General features: G+C 35.7%; 2 protein-coding genes across 4 annotated transcripts; both read left to right on the top strand.

The window, feature by feature from the left end:
* Nucleotides 1-1,254: 1,254 nt before the first annotated feature.
* Nucleotides 1,255-6,915, top strand: LOC100267547 (uncharacterized). Of its 3 annotated transcripts, XM_010648540.3 has the most exons (5): nt 1,316-1,599; nt 1,838-2,011; nt 2,948-3,149; nt 4,296-4,395; nt 6,451-6,915. In XM_010648540.3, the coding sequence occupies exons 3-5, from the start codon at nt 2,970-2,972 to the stop codon at nt 6,705-6,707; spliced, it is 537 nt and encodes a 178-aa protein (XP_010646842.1). In that variant the 5' UTR covers nt 1,316-1,599; nt 1,838-2,011; nt 2,948-2,969; the 3' UTR covers nt 6,708-6,915. The 3 variants fall into 3 exon arrangements, with proteins under 3 accessions (XP_002265906.2, XP_010646842.1, XP_019073923.1); XM_002265870.5 differs by lacking the exon at nt 1,838-2,011 and having other exon boundaries at nt 1,255-1,599; XM_019218378.2 differs by lacking the exons at nt 1,316-1,599; nt 1,838-2,011 and adding an exon at nt 2,047-2,130.
* A 1,127-nt stretch (nt 6,916-8,042) lies between these two features.
* Nucleotides 8,043-23,749, top strand: LOC100245242 (conserved oligomeric Golgi complex subunit 1). Its single transcript, XM_002265836.5, has 6 exons — nt 8,043-10,584; nt 11,893-12,087; nt 18,407-18,687; nt 21,060-21,239; nt 21,906-22,083; nt 23,120-23,749. The coding sequence occupies exons 1-6, from the start codon at nt 8,410-8,412 to the stop codon at nt 23,312-23,314; spliced, it is 3,204 nt and encodes a 1,067-aa protein (XP_002265872.2). The 5' UTR covers nt 8,043-8,409; the 3' UTR covers nt 23,315-23,749.
* The last annotated feature ends 326 nt before the right edge of the window (nt 23,750-24,075 follow it).

The following is a 24,075-nucleotide window of genomic DNA, read 5'->3' as shown; positions in this document are numbered from 1 at the left end:
GAATTAATTGGTTAAAATAGATGAAATAGTCATCATATTTATGAATTTAAACCCTTTCACATTTTTGTTTAAAAAATAATTAATTTTTAACATAAATGTCCTTCACTGTTTCAAATATTTACATATAGGATTTAAAAGAAATATGACATTTTGGTCAAAAATGTGATTAAAAAAGAAAAAAAAAATGGAAGGTTAGATTTCCAAAATACGAAAGGTCTTGGAAATGTCAACATCTTTTACCAGATGAATTCTATGGGCATTATCAATTTTCTTCGACCACCAATACTTTTTGGACTTTAGCTTGTCATAAGTCCCAATATTATTAGTGGAAAGAGTTTGCTAGATATCTTTATTAAATGCATCCTTACAAAGCTTTATATTCTTTGTAAGTGTCTTAAAGTGCTTAGCTAAGTCCAATCCAAAGTTTTTAATTAACTCCCTAGAATAATTTAGGGTAGAAAACCCACAATCTAATTGCTTAATTTAAAGCCATAAGAAAGAGGTGGATTCATATATCGTACTCATTTCAAATTCCTTTTATTTCCTTAACAAATCCCAAGACAATGTTTTTTTAAGTTCAACCAAAAATTACGTTATCTACATATATCTTTGCTACTAAGAACTTATTCTCTAACGTAAGGATAAAGAGCCTCGTATGCTTCCATTTCCACATAAGTCCTTATGACGGGTGAGCAATTTACCCCACATACCATAAACTATATAAGGACTTTTTCAACCTATAAATATGATCAAGAAATTTTGAATTTTCAAAGCCCTTGGTTGCTCCACATATAACTCTTCTCATAACACTTTAGAAACGCTATCAAATTGGCATTCCGTCATATCATCTACGTATTTAATCTAGTCTTAGCAACCTATAAATAGGGTTATAGTCCAAACTTTTCTTCATCCTATCTCAAAGCTCATCCCCTTTCTTCTTGTCTTCTTTTATAAGGTCTTGTGAGCTTTCTTTCGATTTTACTTTAAATTGGTTTTGTTTTATTCTTCTATCACTCTTATTGAATTTTGTGTTTGGTTCTCATAAAATTTGAAGGAAAATGTGAGATAAATAAAATAAAGAAGAAAAGTGGAAGGAAAAAAAAAATTATTTTTATATATTTCATCAAGTTCATTTTATCTGGTATATAATTTTAAAATGTATAAATTTCTAATTAATTTTAATTATATTTTATTTAAAAAAATTTATAATGAAATTAAACATGAGAAAACCATTTTCCTTTATATTTTTTTTTTATTTCCTTGTTACTTTCCGGAACCAAACATAACCGGAAGGAACAAAGTATGAACCAAACATAACCTCAAGGAACAAAGTATGTATAACAGTTATTTCTGTTGTGTCAAATAACACACATCTTCAAACAATATCATTTTTTTATATTTTCTTAGAAGAGGCTTACCAGTGCATGCGGTTTCAAAACTCAACCCAATATCATTTCACTCTCATTCCAGTTTCGCAAAACCTAACCCTAACCCTAACCCTAAAATCGTCATCGGCAGTCTCGGAGTGAAGAATTTGAATGGCAGTGACCAACCGGTCCCCATAAACCTAACTTAGAATCTCCTTCAATCCATAATCACGTAAGACGATCTTTATTGCCAACTCCTCTTGTTTTTTTCTCTGAAACTTTTGATTTGGTTTCCAAGATATTTCTTCTCTGAAAATGGCGAGAAATGTCTTTCTTTCCCTCATTGTGTTGCTAAAACATTTTGTCCTTATGTTGAAGGCTTAATTGAGTTGAAAAATTTAACAAATAAATGTTTTCTTTTGGCACATTTGACCATTGAAGTAGGCTGTTTTGGTTTTCGATTAATGCAGTTCCGGGGGTGACATCAATTGGATAATTCACGCAGTTGGCGAATTGGTTGTGTAGATAGGGTCGGGATAATTGTTCCGGGGAAGTGGTTGAGAAGGGTGCTGAGGAAGTGGTCTGATTTTGGATTAGAACAGCTTGATTTATCAAAATTTCATTAATTGAGGTGATTTTTGGAGGTGAGTTGAGTGAGGAAGTTGGGGAAATTGATCAAGTTTGTGAGATGCGTTGTATTGTTTCAGGTTGTGGATGATACCAAAGTGCTCTGAGAATTGGGGAAGAAGATGGGAAAAATTTGGTGATTGATGATATTATGTTAGGAAAAACCAATTTGTTTGCTTTGGGGTTGTTTGCTTTTATTTATGGAATTGAATATAGGCATAAATTTGATCCATGCTTCGTGCTTGTTATGTTTGAGATCCTGAGAAAATCAAGTTGTGTAGCAACTGAGCCCATATATTTCCTTGTACATTCTGAAAAAAATATGTGGATTTGTTTCTTTCTGTCTCTATTACAGGGGTGGTTTGATCTGACTTTTGTATATATGGTTCAGTCTTAGGAGAAGGATGCATGATTTGAAATTATTGAAATAAATCTACCCTTTTTGAAAGATTGATATGTGATTTGTGATTATTTTCCCTTAATTTCCTGTTATACCAAACGTGTATATATTAGCAAGCAAGAGTTTGTATTGCTTAACTTGTTTCATTCTTTTGAAAAAAATCAGAACAGGAGAGATGACTTGTTTCCAGTTTTTAAGAACAAAGAAATTGGTCGTGTTTCCAACAGCTACCTCATCTATTTATCTTAAATTGTGATTATCTTTTCAATATTTACTGAAACTTTGATCAGGGTATGCCTTGGTGGCTATCAAGAGGAGTATTAAACCCATAATTTAAAAAATATGTATTGATTATTAATTTAGGATGTGAGAATTAGTTTTTGAAATTAAATATCATTTTATCATTGGTTTATTGTATTGATTTTTCTGTATTAATTGATTTGGTTTCTGATGTTGGTTTTATTTGTTCTATACCATTCATTTTTTTTTTTTTAAGTGTTAAGTTCTGTACAACTGCTTTATCTTATTAATCATTTGATGTTGCTTGTGATAGGTGTAAGCATACACAAAAATAAATGGGAGATTCAGATGATGGTATAAAGTCAGAGAGAACAGTTTTTGTGACAGTGGGAACCACCTGTTTTGATGCTCTTGTTAAAGCAGTAGACACTCAAGAATTTAAGAAAGAGTTGTCTGCAAGAGGATATACCCACCTTCTCATTCAAATGGGCCGTGGATCCTACTTCCCCAAAAAGGTATTTTTGAACTTTGGTTTTGTCACTTCTTTTTTGTTTCATTTAAATTAACTACAAAATAATGATTCCAAAGGGAGAAAAGGTAAAATTATAAATTGTGGTGTAAATTTGCTTGATTGTGGTGCTATGAATTTGAACTCAAATGATTTGTACTACCTAGAGAAAACTAGGAAAGGTGTAATGGTAGGCATGCAAGTTGAAACTCTTAAGTATCAACTAAGAATAATTTTCTGAGGGTGAACATTATGTAAAAATGAAAAAGCAGCTTTTTATTGCTTTATTGTTTGCCCAAAAAAAAAAAATGAAAAAGAGGCTTTTTATTAGTTTATTGTTTGCCTATAAAAAAAATGAAAAAGAGGTTAAGAGGGATAAGTTTTCAAAGGCTTATTGCTGGTTGGTTAATGAAGATGTTTTAAAAATGTAAAATAAACTGAGAGACATATGTTTTAAAAATTTAAAATAAACCGAGAAACTGATATAGGAGAAGTATGATTTTTTGAGTCTTATGAAGAAACTGTGCTAGGGGTGCAAACCTAGAGGTTATTGATGATTCTCCTCATTAGAAAGAACACCTCAGTAACTGCTTGGATAATGCAAGTTATTGTAAAAGTATGAAATTCATTATTATTTATGAACTCTAGGAGGGTGGTATCCCTGCACCACTAGATTGTTTTTAGAACTCAAGCTTGAAATTCAACACTCAACAGATTCAGCAATGGAAGTAAGTGATGAACTTGTGCTTGAGAAGGTCAATGAAAACTTAGGTTAAATGAACTTGGAAACAGCTTAAAAAGTACCGACTGACTGCAAGTTTGAAGAAGAAGAAGAAGATTCTTTTGGTTGTTCACATGTACCTTTGATGGTACTCGTAGTTGTTATCCGATCTTTATATTGCTGTGAACCTTCAAACCTGTGGCCACATCAATGTGGTAACCCTAATCTTTATATTGCTGTGAACCTTCAAACCTATGGCCACATCAATGTGGTTGGTGCATTCAAAGATAGGAGTGATATTTACTTCAACTGATTGCTCCAAATTAAATTAAGATATTTATGTCAGGAAATCTGAAGCAATTATTTTGAAAGCTACCCTTCCCTTGCTTAAATAGTTAAATTACACTTCTCATCAGTTTCTTTACAATGCAGTCTACAGGAGAGGATGGGTCACTAGTTGTAGACTATTTCATTTTTTCATCGAGCATTGCAGACAATCTGAGATCAGCATCTCTTGTGATCAGTCATGCAGGTAAGCTCTTGGTCTCAGTAATACTGTTTGCGATCAATCTGACACAGGACATCTAGTCCCAAGAGAGCAGTCAAGTCAATAGGGTGATTAAAAAAAAAAAAAAGAAGAAGAAGAAGATGAAGAAAAAAAGAAGGAAACTTTGTAGTACCTAGGAAGCTTGAGAATACTTAGTTATGTCAGTTTTTAGTTTTTTTTTTTTTCATAAAGATTAATGGAAGTGGAAGATGTAGGAAAGAGATCTTTTTCATGTCATTTTCAATCTGGATAATTTTCATCAGAAAGAAGTTTTTTTTTTTCCCTGGGTTAGATGCGTTTCCACCACCCCCCCTTTCTGCATCACAAAAAAAAAAAAGAAAATCTGAGAAACATGTGGAAATTGTTGTGTTTTTAGTTTCCTCTTGTTGGATAATACTGTCATTGTCTTTGTTATACTACTGCCAATTTTTGTAAATGCTCAGCAATCAGATTATCTAATCAATTAAGAGACTTGCACAATACCCTAACTGAAAAACATGAATCCTGAATGTGATGCTACCAATTATCATTCTCATCCGCATCTCTATCTGCCATTAATCATACTAATTCAATTAATGGGAATTCACAAACTAAAAAGAAAATCAGGAGTAGTAAGTGGGAAGAGTGTATTAATTGTTATTGATATCTTATTGTGCACCTCATTTTGATAAGGGAAAGAAATACAGTGCTTGCTGATGTTTCCTATATAATTTTTGAAGAATTTATTAGGTCAAATTTTTGGGCTAAATGATTTACCATGCAGAACTGATTCAACATGCAAACATGTTTTGTGAGAAACTGGAACTAGAATATAATCCTTAAGAGAACTCAAGGAGGTAAATTTCCATGAGAATGTGTCCACCCTCTTACTAAAAATTGTTTTAGTTTGGAACACATGGCACAATTCATTCAAGTGATCATATCTCTTTTCCTTCTATATATGTGATTTCTTCAACTTTCATTTCTATAGTCGTAGTTGGCCATTTTTTGGTAGATCTTCATCACTGAACTCTGTTATTTGATCATTTATGTTAGATGAGAGTTACAGGGATGGCTTATGCTTAAGCCTATATTGCAGAACATCAACCCTTCAAACCTTGGAAGAACTCATTGCTACATAAATATATGATTTTCCTGTTCTTTGTTTACTTTATTCCCTTTAATCCTTTCCTCTTTTTGTATTTATTAAAATGAATCAAACTTCTTTCACACAACAGAAAGTTTTATTAGCAAACCTTTCATTTGCATGAAAGACTGAATTTGTTACTATGATCTCTATGGTCTCTAGTAAGTTTTATTCCTGGAACATCTTAATGCCATCGCTTCCCAATTCCCTGAATCTTTCTGCTGTCTGGTAGTTCCTAGATCATGAATTATTATGACAGCAAACCTTGCCTGCAGTTGGTAATTGACTACCGCATCAATTAATCCTGTCATGTTGCTGTATCAGTTATGCATCAACATGCCCCGAGAATTTCTTGCTACGGAGATGGAAAAAATCTTTGAGTTCTGCTGATGTTAGAGTTTAAAACTTGGCTAAATGAAGTATAGTTCTTCATCCTTTCAAAAACCCCCCACAACCCCTCAAATAGATGCCAAACTCTGTCATGCTTCCACCATGAGATAAAATACATATGGCATGCTGAACTCATGACCTTTTGTGATTTGTATTTCACTGTCAACTAAACTTTCTTAATTGCTATTTGTCTTGCTGGCAAATTATACTGCTCTCCTGCAACAGAGTTCAGTTTTAAAACCAGGGTAGGCACCTATCTATCAAGGACTTTAAGCTAATGGGGTGGGTAAGAGTGGAAAACAATACCAGCTCCTATTTTCTCTTGTTTGATGAGAAAAAGGAACTAGTGCAAGTTCCTTCAAATTTTCTAATCTTAATGTTCATTGACTTGGATGCTATAAGATATTACATCTGCTTCCATTAATTTGGATTAGCTATTCATGCCGCAAAAAATAGAGAAAAAAAAAAAAGGGAATAATGAAAGTTGGAAAGAGATTGCATGACTGGTTTTGATTGTTGTGCAGGGTCCGGGAGCATATTTGAGACATTGCGTTTGAGAAAGCCTTTGATTGTGGTGGTGAATGAGGATTTGATGGACAATCATCAGAGTGAGCTAGCAGAAGAACTAGCAGAGCGGAAGCATTTATTCTGTGCTCACCCTCAAACACTCTTTCAGACTGTTGCAAGTATGAACCTGGAATCCCTCCTTCCATACCATCCAGGTGATGCAGCACCAGTTGCTAAGCTTATAAATAGGTTTCTAGGTTTCCCAGATGACTAATGAACGGTGGGATATTATTTTTCTCAACTGAGTTAATTAAGGTTTACACTTGGGGAACTATCTTGTCCCCTGTTGTATGTTTTGAGTGAGCATTGATTTAAAGCACATGGACAAAGATTGACTTCATATTACGTAGCATTTTTGTACAAAAGACTGCATTTCATTATCTGTATAAAATCTTACCAAGGAAAGGGGCTATTCAGAAAAATGGAAATCATGGGCAATACAACATCAAAAGTATTTCAGTTTCATTAAATCCTGATATTGGTTCCATGCTATCATTTGAAGTACTGATTCTCATTTGTTTTTGATGTTGTATCTTCAAATGGCCTGTAAAATGTAATAGTGCTAGTCAATCACTATGACCTACCTACTCTCAGCTCAGGTCTCCGGGGATTTAACTATGGAATGAATTACTTCATCTGGGATTGTACAGAACAGTGCAGAATATAGAAGGTCCTGACAAGATGTGCTTGAACATTGTTCTTGTCCAGGTTAAGCTTTTCATTGTTTACTTGTTGGAGCAGGTTTCCCAGGTATGACATTTGGGCTTCGCTCAGGTGTGTTCATGAATGGTCCTGGTTACTAGCTTGTGAATGTGGTTATTGTCATTTGTAACAAAAATGCACATAGGTGATGTTAGGTTGTGTTGGTTGCTCATCCTATAAACAGAGCTGGTTGTGGTAGGGTTGGAGCCTTGGCACCCAAGTGCTACATTAGACATCATGACATTGTATCCGACACTTTTGAGTCTTGCGAACTCAGGAACCCTGTAGAAAATGCATAAAGAAAGACCGAATTTTTTTTTTCTTTAATTTAAAAATAATTTGTAAAAACAAGTTTTAAAAATACATGTATAAATTATTAAATTTTAAAAATATACTTAATTTATTTAATGACTTAAATTAATTGTAATTAAATATATATGTTTATGAAGGAGATAAAAATGTATATAATTAATGGGAATAGAAGAGGGGATGGTACGAAATATATAAATGGAAAAATAATCCAGGATTTTATGAAAGAGAAACTTCACATATGGGTTACAAGATTAGTCAACCCACACTCTTACAAAAGAAGAAAACAAAACTAGCACACTTGCCCACTGATTTCCTTTCAATTCCAAACCACAAAGATGGCTTAAATGGTGCGTATATCATCATTATCATCAAAGGTCTAGACTTGTCCGCGTAATTGGGAGACTTGGGTTGTATTTTGTTTGTTGGGCTTTGTCGAGGATGCCTTGAATATTGGATGTAGAGGTGGATCCGATATTCCAATGTACAAGAATGTTAAATTATCTTTTATCATCATTCTCAAGTGCCATTAATTTTTTGAAATAAAATAAATATATATATATAGATATAGATATATATTTGGGTAGTGGGCCGGACATGGGCTGAATCACCTCAATGACCAAGAGTTAAGTGAAGGCGGGCCTTGTTCTGAAATGGCCCAGTGTTTGGAATGGTTGGAGGCTTGGGACAAACGTTTCAGAAATGCAGATCTGAAGTCTCCTCGCCTTCTCCTCCTCCTCCTCCTCCTCCTTCCAACCAGCGAGAGAGACACCGACCACATGCACAAATTCACTGTTTATCTATGTTCTACTGTGTGAATGTAATGTGTTTATCTTCTGTTTGCCACTTTGCACCACTCTTTACCAAGTGAATTGTTGACCAGAGGGTTGGAGGATCAGGGCGTGATGGTGGCCACAAGTGGCTCCGGCGCAGAAGAGCGCGGTGGGATGGCGGTGGGCAACAGGGACGCCGAGTCTCTATTCAGATCCAAACCCATTTCAGAAATCCGCAATGTGGAGGCCACCACCAGGAAGCAGATCCAGGAGAAGAAGGAGGAGCTCCGGCAACTTGTGGGCAACAGGTACCGGGACCTCATCGACTCCGCCGACTCCATCCTCCTTATGAAATCCTCTTGCCACTCCATCTCCTCCAACATCTCCTCCATCTACTCCGCCATTTCCTCCCTCTCCGCCTCCCACAGCCCCCATTTGTCCTCCCCCAACCCTTCCCGACTCACCATCTACGCCCTCGCTTCTCGAATCAAGTACCTCGTCGACACCCCCGAGAACATCTGGGGTTGTCTGGATGAATCCATGTTTCTCGAAGCTGCCTCCCGCTATGTCCGCGCCAACCATGTCCAGACCACCCTCATCGACAACGCCGACGGCCACCGTCGCAAGATCTTGGCCAATTTTCCTCTTCTCCAGCATCAGCTCCAGATTGTGGAGAGCTTCAAGGCCCAGATTTCGCAGCGCGGTCGGGAGAGATTGTTGGATTGTGGACTCGGCATCAATGCCTATGCGGATGCCCTTGCTGCCGTGGCCGTCATCGATGACCTCAATCCTAACCAGGTTTTGGCTTTGTTTTTGGATACCAGGAGATCCTGGATCTCTCAGAAATTAGCTGCTGCTAATTCTACTGTTGTAGTTTCTGTATTCTGTCAGGTCTTGAAAATAATTCAGGTTAGTATAGCCCAAGTTGGGGAGTTGTTTTTGCAAGTGTTGAATGATATGCCTTTGTTTTACAAGGTTGTATTGGGTTCACCTCCCGTATCTCAATTGTTCGGTGGAATACCCAACCCGGACGAGGAGGTGAAGCTTTGGAAATCCTTCAGGGATAAGTTAGAATCTGAAATGGTAATGTTAGATAAGGAGTTCATCGCTGAAACTTGTTCTAATTGGTTGAAGATTTGTGGAGAGGAGATTGTGAATAAGATAAATGGGAGGTATTTGATAGATGCCATTGTTAGTGGCCAAGAGCTTGCTTCAGCTGAAAAGTTGGTTAGGGAAACAATGGACAGTAAGCAAGTGTTGGAGGGGAGTTTAGAGTGGCTGAAGAGTGTTTTTGGTTCTGAAATTGAGTTGCCTTGGAGCAGAACCCGGGAGCTTGTTCTGGGAGATTCTTCTGATCTGTGGGATGGGATATTTGAAGATGCTTTTGTTAGGAGGATGAAAACCATTGTAGACTCAGGATTTGAGGACTTGACCAGAGTTGTGAATGTGAAAAATTCGATCCATGCAATTGCTGGCATTGCTGCTGACCAAACTGATTTCCTGGCTTATTCGAATAGATCTCTGATGGATGGTGGGGTTTGGTTTATGGACCCAAACATTAAAAAGAATAGCCTGGTCTCTGGTTCCAAAACATCTACAGAGGAGAATGATTTCCGCACTTGTCTCAATGCATACTTTGGTCCTGAAGTTAGCCGAATTAGAGATGCTGTAGACAGCCGCTGTCAGAGTGTCCTTGAGGATCTGTTGTGTTTCTTAGAATCTCCTAAGGCAGCTTTAAGGTTACAAGATCTTGCACCATATGTACAAAACAAGTGTTATGAAAGCATGTCAACCATACTGATGGAACTCAAGAATGAGCTTGACCAGTTATATGCTGCCATGAACAATGGCAACAGTGAAGATAAGACTGTGCCACCAGCTGCAATTGTTGAAAGGTCTCTTTTCATTGGGAGACTCTTGTTTGCATTCCAAAACCACTCAAGACATGTCCCAGTGATACTTGGTACCCCAAGGTTATGGGTGAATGAGAGTACGAAAGCAGTTTTTGATAGTTTGCCATCCCTATCCATACTGAGACATTCTAGACTGTCAATTGATTCTCCAATGTGTGATAGCCCCAGGCAAACGCTTGCTAGTTCTAGAAGACAAACTTCACTGGCCACTGCCGCATTGCGTGGGGCTAATGATAGCTCAAGCCCAAACCTTGAGGAGCTTCGTAGAATTACACAAGATCTCTGCATTAGAGCTTACAGCCTGTGGATATTGTGGGTATCTGATGAACTTTCAGTTATCCTCTTACAGGATCTCAATCGAGATGATGGATTATCAGCAACAACTCCCTTGAGAGTAAGCAGCCTTTGTTGGTTACCTTTACTATACATTTTTTTCTTTTAATAATTCTTTAAAATAATCTTGTTGTTCTTGTAAGATTGATCTCCGGTTGTAACTTGTAAAATAACTTAAATTTGAGGTGAATGTTTTGCATCTCTGCTCCCTAGGAATGTGTACTTAGACATTACCTTCAAAATGTTGAAATCCTGGTGCAGCAAAAACCTTTTGACACTATTCTGTTATATAAGGTCCTGTAAAAATCAATTTACCAGGTTGATATTTATTTTGGCTTTTAAAATGGGTGAAAACAGATAATATGGATGACACAAATCAAAGGAAATGAATTCTATATATATATTCTTTCTTGTTGCCTATCAGGAAATAAAAAATAAAAAGAAACAAAGATAAAGCAGAGATGGGAAGTGGATGAAAACTTGGAATAGAAACCTTAAAAGATTCTGAAGGAGTCAATGAAACTCAAAATGAGGTGGCAAAAGCAATGTTTCACTCTTTATTTAGGGGTGAAATGAGTTTAGATAGATAAGTAGGAAGTTTTACTTTTAATAGCATTAAAGAGAGCAGCTGCTGGTAGTTTATAAAATAATTGTACTTAGTATATTTGTTGACCTTCTTCTTCTGACCTATGTAATTGATGATGCAGAATGTAGGTAACTGAAATTTATATACCCAACATTTATACTTGGCTCTATGTGTGTGTGCTTGTGTAGCTGCATGCTTCTGTCTCCTCTCCATGCTTCTGTCCTATGTTCTCAGGATCTGTCATGTCTGCACATCTATTGTATCTGTATCGTCCATGTTTCATGGCTAGTATTAATGTATCATGAATGTATAGATGATCAAATTTCTCATGCAGTCTGCAAAGAAAAACCCAACTCACAGCTTTAGCCTTTTGTTATATACATCGTAGGAGCAAATTGTTTTGTCAATCTTTTCAACAACTACTTTCCAAAAAAATTTTTGAAGGAGACTTTGAATGTCAAGTGAGTTCCTTCAAAAATATACACTCTTGTGAGAAAACTGAGATGTAAACTTCACTTAGTTCTGGCTTACCCCATTTGCCTGCTAAACATCTAATATCACAACTGAACTTATGCTCATTATTTCAAAACAAATCTGTGCATTCCAGCTGGAAGTCAAATCCATTTCTTTTGCTTTAGGAAACATATTTATTGTCCATATAAATAGAAAATAACCTGGATAAATATATGGGTTTGTCATGTTCGCTCTCCTTTTTTTCTGATGATATGCTGGCATGGTGTTTCTGAGTACATGATGCTTGGTTGTCTTCTGAATATTGTACAGGGCTGGGAAGAGACTGTAGTCAAGCAAGATCAGCCAAATGAGAGCCAATCAGAGATGAAAATATCGCTTCCATCTATGCCTTCTCTCTATATTACCTCATTTCTATTCCGAGCATGTGAAGAAATTCATCGAGTTGGTGGTCATGTCCTTGACAAGCCAATTCTGCAAAAATTTGCCTCAAGATTATTGGAAAAGGCATGCAAGTTACTTGGGCATTTGATTTTACTCAATATTCTATATACTCTACCAAAATGCTTCTTTTTTTCCTTTAATTTTTTAATAACATGTTGCATTTGAAGATCTATTTTGACACTGTGTTACATCAAACCATCAGTCGTAGTTATTTTGTTTTACATGCTGATTAATGAGGTATAGATATGGAAGTTGAATCTGGGGAAAAAAAAAAAGTGAACTCTTTGCTGCTGGAAAAAAGGTCTTGGGGCCTTATGACCTTTGTTTGCATGGAAGTGCAAGGGGGAACAATATTCAACAAAAATAGTTTTTTAATTTTAGAATTTCATAATTTTAGTTGGAGGTATTATTTATGATTTATTATTTATTTATTTATTTATTTTTTTACTATAATTGGTTTTAGTAGTTTACCTTTTAATCAAGTTTCTATGTGTTTGAATTTCTAATTTGATTAGGAAAAGGAGTCATATTCCTACCAAGGAATAGCCTTATAAGGAAAAGGATTTCCATGAGTCTACATAAACCTATGTAGTCTTTCAATTTCAATAGGGTACATTCATCAAATCCCATTATGAATGGTTTAGAGTCCTGTACATTGTTGGAGTTCATTGGTAGTCCAAACTTTAGATAGCTAGTGCAGCTCTACTGGTGTTTCGGGTGGCAAGTTTAATGCTCCTCTTTTGTGTGCCTCTTGTGTACCCCTTGTGTGCATAGAGTACACCCCATTTTTGTTAGGCGCTTTTCTATCATAGTTTGTGTTGGCCAATAAAAATAGTTTAATAAATAGAATTTATTAAGAATTTAGTAGCAATGTAGTTTCTTAAAGGTGTGATTGCCAAGAATTTATTTTTTCTTTCTTTTCTTTCACCTAAGTGTGATTGTGTTTTCCTAGGAACCTTGGTGTGATTGCCAATGATTCATCTTTTATTTTCTTTCCTTTTCTTTTGCCTTCTTTGATCTCTCATCTCATTATTCAATCAAGTGCTAGTGCTGGAAATCTAAAAATCCTCCATCAAAGTGCATATGATTTCGTCCTTTAAGAGAGTTCTGGCTCAGGTGAGTTTGGGTCTAATACAGAAATATTATAGACATTAAGAGATGTTTGAGAAATGAAAACAAGCATCATGAGTTTTAGCTAAAGTTTGGAAACAGATAAAGACTCTTGGAAACATAAAATTCTCCTATGACATGTCTTCAGTAAGGATTAGTACTTTAGCCATGCATATTAATGTTAACAATCAAGACTGTCCCACCATTTGATATGTCCTTCTTAGTACAATAAGTATTCAATTGACCATCTTACTGGTTTACCTAAAGATTCATTTCTAATGAAAAAGAAAAAGAGAATGATGTCTGATAAAAAAAAGAAGGAATGATGGTTAAAAACCTGAGTATTTTTAGGTTTTTAACCATCATCATCAAAAAAAAAAAAAACCTGAGTATGCTTTGAAAATTAATTAGGCAATGAGATTGTTAACATTAAGAAGCTTGAGTTAGTGAGGCTAGGTCCTTGTTTTTAATGCTATCATGAAAGGGACTAGAAGCAAAGCTAACTTTACACAAGATGAGGCTTAAAGCAAAAACATTCTGTAAGGCCTTGTTTATTCAATATATTAATATAAATACAACTAGTTGACCACCTATGTTGTAGAAGTTTATATTCACCATTCATTCTTAATCTTTTTTTCTCCTTTTTTATTTGAAACAAATTATTCATTTAAGGAGGGATCAATAATCTTCAAAGACAAATTGCAATGAAAACAACCTAAGAGGTAGGAACAAAACCAAGCCACCTACCAAGGGCCTTTCGAAAATAGATATTGGAACCATCCCCAACTAAATGATGAATATGCTATGGAAGATTAAGGAAGCCTAGGAAGTAGCTTTCCTCGAGCTACAGTATTGCCACTTAACTACAATGTTGCTGCCCCTTCCTTCAAACTATAAGCTGTAGATACTTTTAATAACCTTGTATCATAAAAAGTCACACTCTCTAGAAAACTGCCATAACCACTACCTAAAAAGGTTTTATTTCTCGGATAATTTTCCTAAATGATTTCCACCCTATCATATGATCTCTCATCCCTTCAACAAACTCATCCTTAAAAAAAATTCTCATTGGATCCTACCAATGATAAAGGTGACTTCCACTAGAATGTTGAACATTGATAAATAGTTTGTAGATTATGAGGCAAGCAAAATTTAAACAAGTGTAATTAATTCTTCTCATTTTTGAGATGCAAAATTTTTCCTAAATAATAACTAATACATGAGATTGGGTGTCAAATTTTATGAATTTCAATTTTGGAATCTCAGTGCTAACTATTGTGGTTATGGTAAATGTAATTTGTAATTTAGGCATTGCTTATAAAGTGGTCATGGAGGTTTACGGTTGAATAGCATACCTTGTGGAGGAGGGTCATTATGAGCAAGTGTGGGGAAGAAGGCTAGGTCTTAAGGGAGGGGTGAGGGATTGAACTTTGGGAGACCATCAAAAGAGTTGACAAGATTTCCAACTAGATGCTAGTATCCTAGGGATGGTCTCTAAATAATGTTTTTTGGAGGTGGGGCTTTGGAGAAAAAGATGCATTTAGTGAAATGGTTGATTGTTTGTAGGAAGAGAAGAAAGGGGGTTTCTTTGCTTAATAAGGCTATCTAGAGAAAATGGTGTTGGTTTCCTGTATGCCTTGGGTTGTCCTCCGGGCTTCCTTTTTCTAATCTATATTTTCTCTTCTGTGTTTACCCATCAAAAAAAAGAAATGGTGTTGGAGCTTAGGGTTGGGCTTACTTGGCGAGAAGTCAAGTTGAGTTTTCAAGTTGTATTTTTGTATATTCTTTTTATTCTTTTTGTGTAAATCTGCTTGTAAAGTAGAGGTTTGCATGGGTGTTTTGATCAGGTTTGTATTTCATGGGGAGGATTTCTTATCCTTCTTATGTTTTATTATCTTTAATTAATACAAATTTTGTTTCCAATCAAAAAAAAAAAAAAAAAAAAAGGTGTAGGAGATATGCTTTGAAAGTAAAAGCCTGGGATGAAGGGTGTTAGAGTTCTTGCAAGGTAAGGGAAGGGTATCAGATTAGAGTATTACAAAACATCAAAAAGGGATGGGCCCTAGTTAGCAATGGAGCATCCTTTGAGGTGGGAAATGAGAGGAGGGTGAAGTTTTAGAAGAATAGGTGGTGAGAGGACATACCGTTATGTACGTCTTTCCCCTTCTTATACGCCTTAGCATCATAAAAAAAGGCTAGGTGCTGAATGTTTAGGATGATTTGTGTAAAGGGGGGGTTGGCACTGGAATCTTTGTTTTTATAGGAGCTAGATGACATAGAGACATTTTTCTCAAGGTTGGAAGGAGGGTCCATGAAAATGGGAGAGAAGGATAGAGTGTTATGGATGGACTATAAGAATGGGTTCTTCTCTATCAAATCTTTATATTTTGTTTTGGAGCTGGGGCATGTAATTCCTTTCTTGGTGACCCTTATTTGGAATTCACGGGTCCAATCTAAGGTGAGTTCTTTTGCGTGGGAGGCTAGTTGGATTAAGATGTTGACTTTGGATCAGCTTCAAAAGAGAGGCTGGTCGTTAGCCAATAGATATCTTCTTTGCAAAAGCGAAGAGGAATCTATGTGCAGGTAAGGGCATTATGGTAGCTTCATTTCCCTTTGTTCGTCATTGCTTAGGCCCTTCCTTCTATGGTGAAGGAGACTTTTTTAAGTTGACATGACTCTTTTATGAAAACAAAGCGCAAAATGGTTTGGAGAGTCATTCCTCTATGCACTTTTTGAACAATTTGGAAGGAAATAAATAAATAAGTGGTCGAAAGTGAGGAATAGTCGATTACTTATCAAAAAAAAAAAAAAAAGTAAGGAATAGTCGATTCATCACTAAACTGCTCTTTCCTTAGAAATCTAGTGTTATAGGTTAGCATGTACATAGAAGAAGGCTTAATACCTCTGATCAATTTTGTAGATTGGATGGGATCTAACTTAGGTGGTGTTTGTTTTTTGGCTAAATAGAAAAACCAACATATTTGGATTTTTCTATTCAACTAAAAGTAACTTGTTGATATCAACCAACATAATTAAAGTGAACTTGTTATCAATAGGCTCAGTTTAGTTATGTTGATTAACATCAACATGTTACTTGTAGTTGAATAGAAAAATCCAAATATTTTGACCTTTTCTATTTAGCCAAAAAACAAACGCCACATTACTAAGGGAGCAATTTTTTTGTATTCTCTTTATTTCTTGCAAAGCCATTTGGGAACGATCATATATGCCTCGTGTACCTTGGTGTATAGTTTATATATATATATATAATGTTGTTTCTTCTAGACATTCTTGGGTAGTCAACTTTTAATTGAAAGAAAAAATATGCATGATTAGAATTTGAATTTCTCAATTTGATGTAGCTTGCCTAATGACACTATTTATATGCTCTTTGCGTTCCAAGCACTTTTAATATAGTTGCTTATTTGACTATCAAATTTTTTTTTCTCAATTTGATGTAGGCATTCCTTCTATATATCTAAGTGGTGGTAGTAAGAGAATGTAGGCTAAAGAGAGGGTATCCCTAACATGTTATTCTAGAGGCTTTCCTATAGTTGTAGAATTTTGAATCCAGTTCTTTAGCTTGGGATTGAGCTTGTGAGCTCCTTGCTTGTTTGTTACTGAAGAGGTGTCCATTAGTCTCTTTCAAAGGTTAGGTTTTTTTCACTTAGGAGATAGTGTGGGAGAGAATCCTTATGCCATGAAATGGTAGTGGTCCTTCGCTTGTTGGTGTGCCTTTGCAACCATTGTAGTGAGATACTGAATCACATCCTTATTCATTATGAGTTGGTTTATAGTCTGTTGTCCTTGTTCTCTTTTTTCAGTGTCTCATTGGTGCTTCATTATTGGTAGAGGACTTGCTTTTGGGTTAGCATGGACACTTTCTTGGAAGGAGCCAAAAAGAGATTTGGTAGGTTGTTCCTTTAATCTCAGAGACACTGGGGCACCATAGGATTGAGAAGTGCAGTTTGTTTGAGGGTAATGAGGACCTGGATAGGAAGAGTGGATACAATTAAACAGAAGGGATCCAACAGAGGGTTGTTATTGGTGAAATCTTTTTATTGGCCACTGATGAAGTTCAGATGTCGGTTTGCTCCCCTGGAAGGAGCTGTGGCACATTGTGGCCCATCTAAAGGTTGGGTTCTTGTTGGGACAGTGGTTCAGGTGAGCATTCCTATTATTGACCAATTAGGGCAAGGGGGTAACTTCATTCCTTATCACTGTTGTATGTCTAAGGGGCTGGATGATTAGTTGATCATAACCTAGTATGTCGAGTCTGATGTTGCTTGATTGTTGTAGTTCCCCATTCTAAACCTTTTCTTGTGGTGGGTGATTTCAAGGTCATTCAAAGAATTACTTGCAGGATAACACTAGAGGGCAAAACAAATTTATTTTTCTTATTCATTTTTTTCTTTTGAGTAACTTTTTCGCAAGGATGGGGGAGTATGACATTAGTGGACCTTGGACATGATTTAAGTCATGGTAGATTTCTTCTCTTTTGTTCTTTTGCTGCCATTTTTTGGGGGGTTTCCCATATATGCTGCATGTACTAGATTGATAATTCTTGTCCTTGCATTATACTTTTCAATCTCCTTCAATGGTTTCTGACTTAAAAATATCTTTGTTTTGTTGCTTCTGTTTCCTCATGTGACTTCCTGAACGTAAATAAGTATGCTTTCTTTGATCAGATAAAATGATTCAAACTCTGGAATTATGTGCTTTAAAAACAGAAGTTGCAATCACCTAATTTTTACTAGGAATTGGGAAAATCATCTCTCAACTCATAAAGGGAGATCCAATCATATGATTGGTTAGAAGGCCATGTCCCTACATTGAAGTTCTTTGCCATCTCCATCATCAGTTTCATTATAATTGTTTTTGTCATCATTGTTATACTTTCTCCTTATTATAATTAAAAAGAAGGAAAATAAAGGGGAAAACATAATTACTATGCTGTTTAGTATTCAGAGTTACTTGCCTTCAGTGGGATATTCTATGAATAAAGTTTTGGAACTCTACTTGAATCTGAATTGTGCCTTTTTTTAATCCTAGGTGTTATTGTTCATCTATTAGATCCATTTGTTTTAGTGTGCAATATCTTGCATATTTGTCTTTTTTTTTTTCTTAATATATTTGTTAGTGATTCTCTTTTTGTCCATCTGTTTTCTCAATGATAACTCATTATGTTAGGATAAATTTGGTAAAAATTTTCTGGTCCCAATTCAATATTATTTTTATCTTGTTTTTATATGTTGACTATAACGTATTGTAGGTCATTGGTATTTATGGGGACTTCCTCTCTGCCAATGATGCTGGTGGATCTCAAGTCTCAGAGAAAGGGGTTCTGCAAGTTTTACTAGATTTAAGATTTGTTGCCGATGTTCTTTGTGGGGGTGATCTCAATGTGAGTGATGATTTATCAAAAAGTTCAAAGGTGAAGTTTCCCTTCAGGCGGAAGCAGGATAAAAAACAGACCAAGTCAATCATTAGAGAGCGAGTTGATGGGTTGGTAAATCGTTTTTCACAAAGAATGGATCCCATAGACTGGCTTACGTAAGTTCTTTTATGAGTATTCTTCATTAAAAGTTTGAAGTTTTGAAAGTCTTATTTTATTTTTATTTTTATTTATACTGTTCCTGTGTTTTTAAATTTGTAATCATTATTAGAGAAGTTAGGAACGGAGGACAGAGATATGTTGCCCCTCAGGGGCAGCTCATCTGGTAGATATTCTCACTCCCATAGCGAAGTCTCAGGTCAGGTCCCAGGCTTACCTAATATGCAGTTCTAGAGGGATGGGTTGTGTATCTTTGGTTTTCCTAGGTTCTGCCAAGTGGTGTTAGTGGGTTTCCATGTCATTTTTTTTTAAAAAAAGGATGTAGCATTACTTTAGTCTTTCTCCATCACATGGCTTTCTTTCAAAGAATGGAACTATGGCTCCATCTGCCATTGTACCCATATAATGGCTGCCTCCTCTTTCATTACCAATTTTTGTTCCTCCTCCTTCCATCTGAAACGCCACCTGCTCCAACCCCTTTATAGTCATTGCACATTAGTCGCCATCATTTCCCAACAAAACCGGATTTGATGTTTTGTTAGAAAACTGGAAACTGAGAATTGCATTGGTTCTATTCCTGCTATCTTTTGCTTCAAGGAGAATATCACTGCTGTATGAATGAAGGGTTGCCCATTATGATATTATCTCTAACCCCCTCAATCATTTGCATGATACCACAATCATTGCAGATTTACCTCCACATCTTCCCTGCCATCTTTGTGCTCCCAAACTAACCATGATAGCGGTAAATCACACCTATGCCTCTGCCTGAACTAACCAATCTCAACTGTATTTGCAACACTAGATCACCTCGACACCATGAAAACCACTGTGACATCAACATTTTAGTTAATTATCATCTCTAGTGCAGGCATATCATTAGAGAACTGTATTTAATGTGAGTAAGCTTGTTGGTGATTATCTTGTTTCGCTCCCATTAGAGATGGAGATTAGAGCAGGGAAGATATAAAATTTAGGGGGTCCATTTCTTTTCCGCTTATATTATGTTGATATAATTAGAAAAATAGCTGAGTCAAAGGTCTAAATTCATTCAACTGTGCCCATGTCTGTCTAATTAAAGATTGGCATAGTGCTGTCTCAGTCCTTAAGGCAAGCAAGATTGACACACATTTTTACAAAGTAAATATATTGATGGGCAAATAGAGATATATTAAACAACACCTAGCGATAAGGGAGGGTACTCATGATTTTTATAAATCATTAAATATTAATAGATCATTTCACAAGGCAGAAGAAATGAGAAGAGGACTTAAAATTTTGCATTTCCACCCTTTGGTTTGTCCATAGAGGAGAGTAAAGAAGAGAAATGGGTAAGTGGAGAAAAAGTTGGGTGATTTGGAGAGGAAACAGGAAAATGAACATAATCTTTTCATGGAAGTCACAACTGTTTTACAAAATGGCTTGGATGGAGGACATCCTTCCATGTTCCTATCATTCCCTCCACTTTTCATATTAAACAAACGGAAGGACATGGTCCAGCTTTTTCTCTTCTCTTTTATTTTTGTTTTTGGTTTTTCTAGTTCTCTTCTTCTAAGTGAAAAGCTAAGGGTTTGTTTGACAACAATTTTTAAAAAAGTTCTGAAAAAACACTTTTTTTTATAGGTGGTTCTTAAAAAACAGTTTTAAATTATTTTCATGAACAAAATTATGTGTTGAACTCTAATATTAAAAACAGTTATCCCAGCTTATTCTCCATGAAGGTACTGTACACTATATGTACAATGCAAAATTTCCCAAAGTATTCTGTTTATTTTTTAGTTGTTCTTTAGAATACTCTATAAAAAAACAATTGAAAACACCTTGAGTTTATTCTTAAAAAACTTGTTTTCAAAAACAAATTCTCAAAAAAAAAATTTGCTGTTAAAATTTTGTCAAACATGTTTTCTAAATTAAAAAATTAATTAATTAATTAAAAAAAAAAAACTGTTTTCTTTTCTAAAGATCAGAAATTTGTTTTCAAGAACAGTTTCTAAATGGGCCATAATTCTCCTTTTCTTTTATAGGCTTTCAAAATTATTTCGTTTGTAGGTTTCAATTGGTGTTCTTTGAAACAAAAGGCATCTCAGTCTAATGGGGAAACTTTTTCAGAAAGTTTTAAATGCATGGACTATTAGCATCTGATATTTCATTTTGACTCGTTTAGTTGTTTATTTAGTTATACTGTTTCTTGGGCAATATATCCCTTTGGTGAGACCAACCAACAGTAGGTCTTGTTCACAAATATGTATCTTATGTCTTGAGGCTTCTGTTTTGGTGTGTCTGTTTTTTTTCTTTCTTTTCTAAATCATTCAAATTAAATAGTCATTTTTTAATGTGATGGTACATGGTGATTTATGTTAATAAATTTCAGGTATGAGCCTTACCTCTGGGAGAACGAGAGGCAAGCATACCTCCGGCATGCTGTACTTTTTGGATTCTTTGTGCAACTTAATCGGATGTATACCGATACTGTGCAGAAAGTGCCTACTAATTCAGAATCAAATATAATGAGATGCTCCACGGTTCCTCGCTTCAAATATCTTCCCATCAGGTATGATTATTGCATTTAGAAGTTTGGGGAATTCAATTAGAGGCAAGACACTTTGGCAAATTGCTTGCCTCACTTTGTTGTGGATTGTGTGACAAGAGAGAAACGCTAGGATTTTTGAGGATAAGAGGAGATCGGAAGGGATGTTATGGGATTTACTTCATTTCTATTCCTCTTGATGAGCCTCTTGTAATGCTGCTTTTAGAGGAGTTCCTCTTAGTGTTTTACAACTCAACTGGATTGTGGTTTGTGATCAATAATTTGAGATAGTTGGGGATTATCTTTGTATATAGTTGATCAGATTCTGTTTTTTGTGGGAAGGACCTCTCATTCTTCTTTTGTATCTTTTCTACCATTAATACATATTTCTTCGTTTCTGATTAAAAAAAAAATATTTATCTTCCCATCAGGTTGATATGCTTCCTCTTTTAACAGCTTGGTTGTTGATATTTTGTTTCTTATTGTTTTTGTTTATCCTGTCTCAGTATGGACCTGCTCACTTGGGTGTCTCTTTTACTGAATGTGAACTCAGGGCCTAAAATTTCTTATTCACACTCGCTGATCTAATTCTGATTCTTAGTTGTTTGGCACTGCTCAAGGTTTTTTGAGAATTCTGTCCACCCAGCGAATTCATTAATTCTTACTTTCAACATTATGTTGGTTTGCCAGTGCTCCAGCTTTATCTTCAAGAGGGACAACAAAGACATCTATTCCAACATCATCTGATGATGCTTCTTCAAGAAGTCCCTGGAAAGCTTATGCGAATGGGGAGCTTTCTCAGAAGATTGATTTTGATGACACCTCAAGTTTTGGGGTAGCAACACCATTATTGAAGTCTTTCATGCAGGTAAGGCAATGGTACTGGAAATGTGATATATTGACTGTTTAATAGAACCGGACTTCTATCTCATAGAGAATTAGAGACAGCTGAGACTAATATTTTACTGTAGAAAATATGTCCTGTTCAGTCCCTTGCTTTTTAAGCACCAAAGGAGCCAGCAGCGTGTCAACCTCTTAAACATATAGTGAACAGCCATCAAAGAACTCAAATCAGTTGAGGCCCATCTGATTAAAATAAATAAATAAATAAATAAAAATCCAGTTATTAAGGCCCTTGTTTGGATTGGCCTTTCAGAGGTCTTCATATGTGTTTAGTGATTTAAGTAAAGCCACTCTGACTTCAACAAAAAAGTAAGGAAAATATTGCTTCTTGTAAAAGCCTCTTTTTTAGCTCATGTAGGAGGAAGTTGTTTCCTGTTCAATAGTGCTTTCTTGATACCAAAACTGATCGTTTGCAATTGTGGCAGTCTTGAGCTTTGGCTTTACCATTTGGCTAAAGCCGAAAGCAATAGCTATCTCAAGTGAGGTCTAAATAAATTAAAAGAAATGAAATTCGAGCTTGATTTAACTGAGTTGTCCTATTTTCTAAAAGCTGGTTGACCATGTTTAGCTGGCATGATTAAGCAATATTTTATTGAGCACCAAATATCCTATCCAGTTTCTCATTACTGTGAAAGTCTGCAATCTCTTTTGAAACTACTCCCCTGAAGATTGACTTTAATGACCACTAATGGTAGTGGTAGCGTCTGCATCTCAGTCAACATTCTTCAAGGATCATATCTGTAGACAGTTCATTATCAGATTTTAATGAACATAATCTTCCTTTGAGTTTGCCACCATAATTTGGAACCTTTGATCTAAATATTTGTTTCTAGTAATGTGCAAATATGCCAAAAGTCAAAGCATGTATAGTATGATGCTTGCATGGATGTTGTTTGTTTTTCTCTTTCTTGCTAGAATATCTGAAAAGGCAAGGTTTTTACAGCTTTGTACATTAACTTCCCAGTTTTGAGGCTACAAAATTCCTTCCTCCATTTGTCTAGGTTGGCAGCAGGTTTGGAGAAAGCACGCTGAAACTGGGATCCATATGGACAGATGGACAAGTGGGCAAATTCAAGGACAAATCTGCAGCTGCCATGTCAACATTTGGTGACATTCTGCCTGTCCAAGCTGCAGGTCTTCTTTCGTCCCTGACGGCCACAAGATCAGACTCCCGATTGCCCACTGAAAGATTTTGAGCCTCCCTTTTCAACAAGGATGCATCATTTCACTTATAAGAAACACTTGTGAAGCGACTGAAATGTTGATGGGTTTTGATGTTGAAATATGAAAGCTACAGTCTCACTCCAAGAGGTTAGGAGTATTTTAAGGCATCACCAACGATGTTGGAGAGATGAAAGGGAACATGGGGATTGAAATTGTTTACAAATAACACAGAAAATGAGTAGAGAAAATCAAACTGAGTGAAGAAGTGAACAGGCAGGGGAGGCGCTTATGTGCATCAATCTGTATTCTTAAGGGACTAATAAAAGGTTGTAGTATGAAGATAGATTTTGGCTGGTGTAAAGTTTTTCTTTGAGCATTGTGGAAATGTATGAAGAAAATGAGTTTGAAGAAATGAATATATGGCATTAGCAGACTCAACCCAACTACTTGGGGTTGAGTACATGAAATCCCTTATTTTGTGACTTTGTTCATATCATCTGTTAAATCATTGCTTATTTGTTCCTTTTCTCAAGTCTTAATTTTTGTTGTTTCATGCCATACTCTCTCATATTATAATTTCTTATGGTATGCAGATGGAAAATGGGTATGATTGGATCCATCCAACTTCATTTCACCACCACTTGAAACCAGAAATTTGAATCACAGACAATAGTAATTTTAACTTCAAACATAAGAAACTAAAATAAAAATGTTGTGTGAAGTTTCCAGCCACACCTAATAAAAGTAGAAGTAATTACTACTCAAGTAAAATTATAAGCATGATGTCATTAAA

The sequence above is a fragment of the Vitis vinifera genome, chromosome 7, assembly GCF_030704535.1.
Source record: "Vitis vinifera cultivar Pinot Noir 40024 chromosome 7, ASM3070453v1".
Taxonomy (NCBI): domain Eukaryota; kingdom Viridiplantae; phylum Streptophyta; class Magnoliopsida; order Vitales; family Vitaceae; genus Vitis; species Vitis vinifera.
This window is presented reverse-complemented; position numbering and strand designations above follow the sequence as displayed.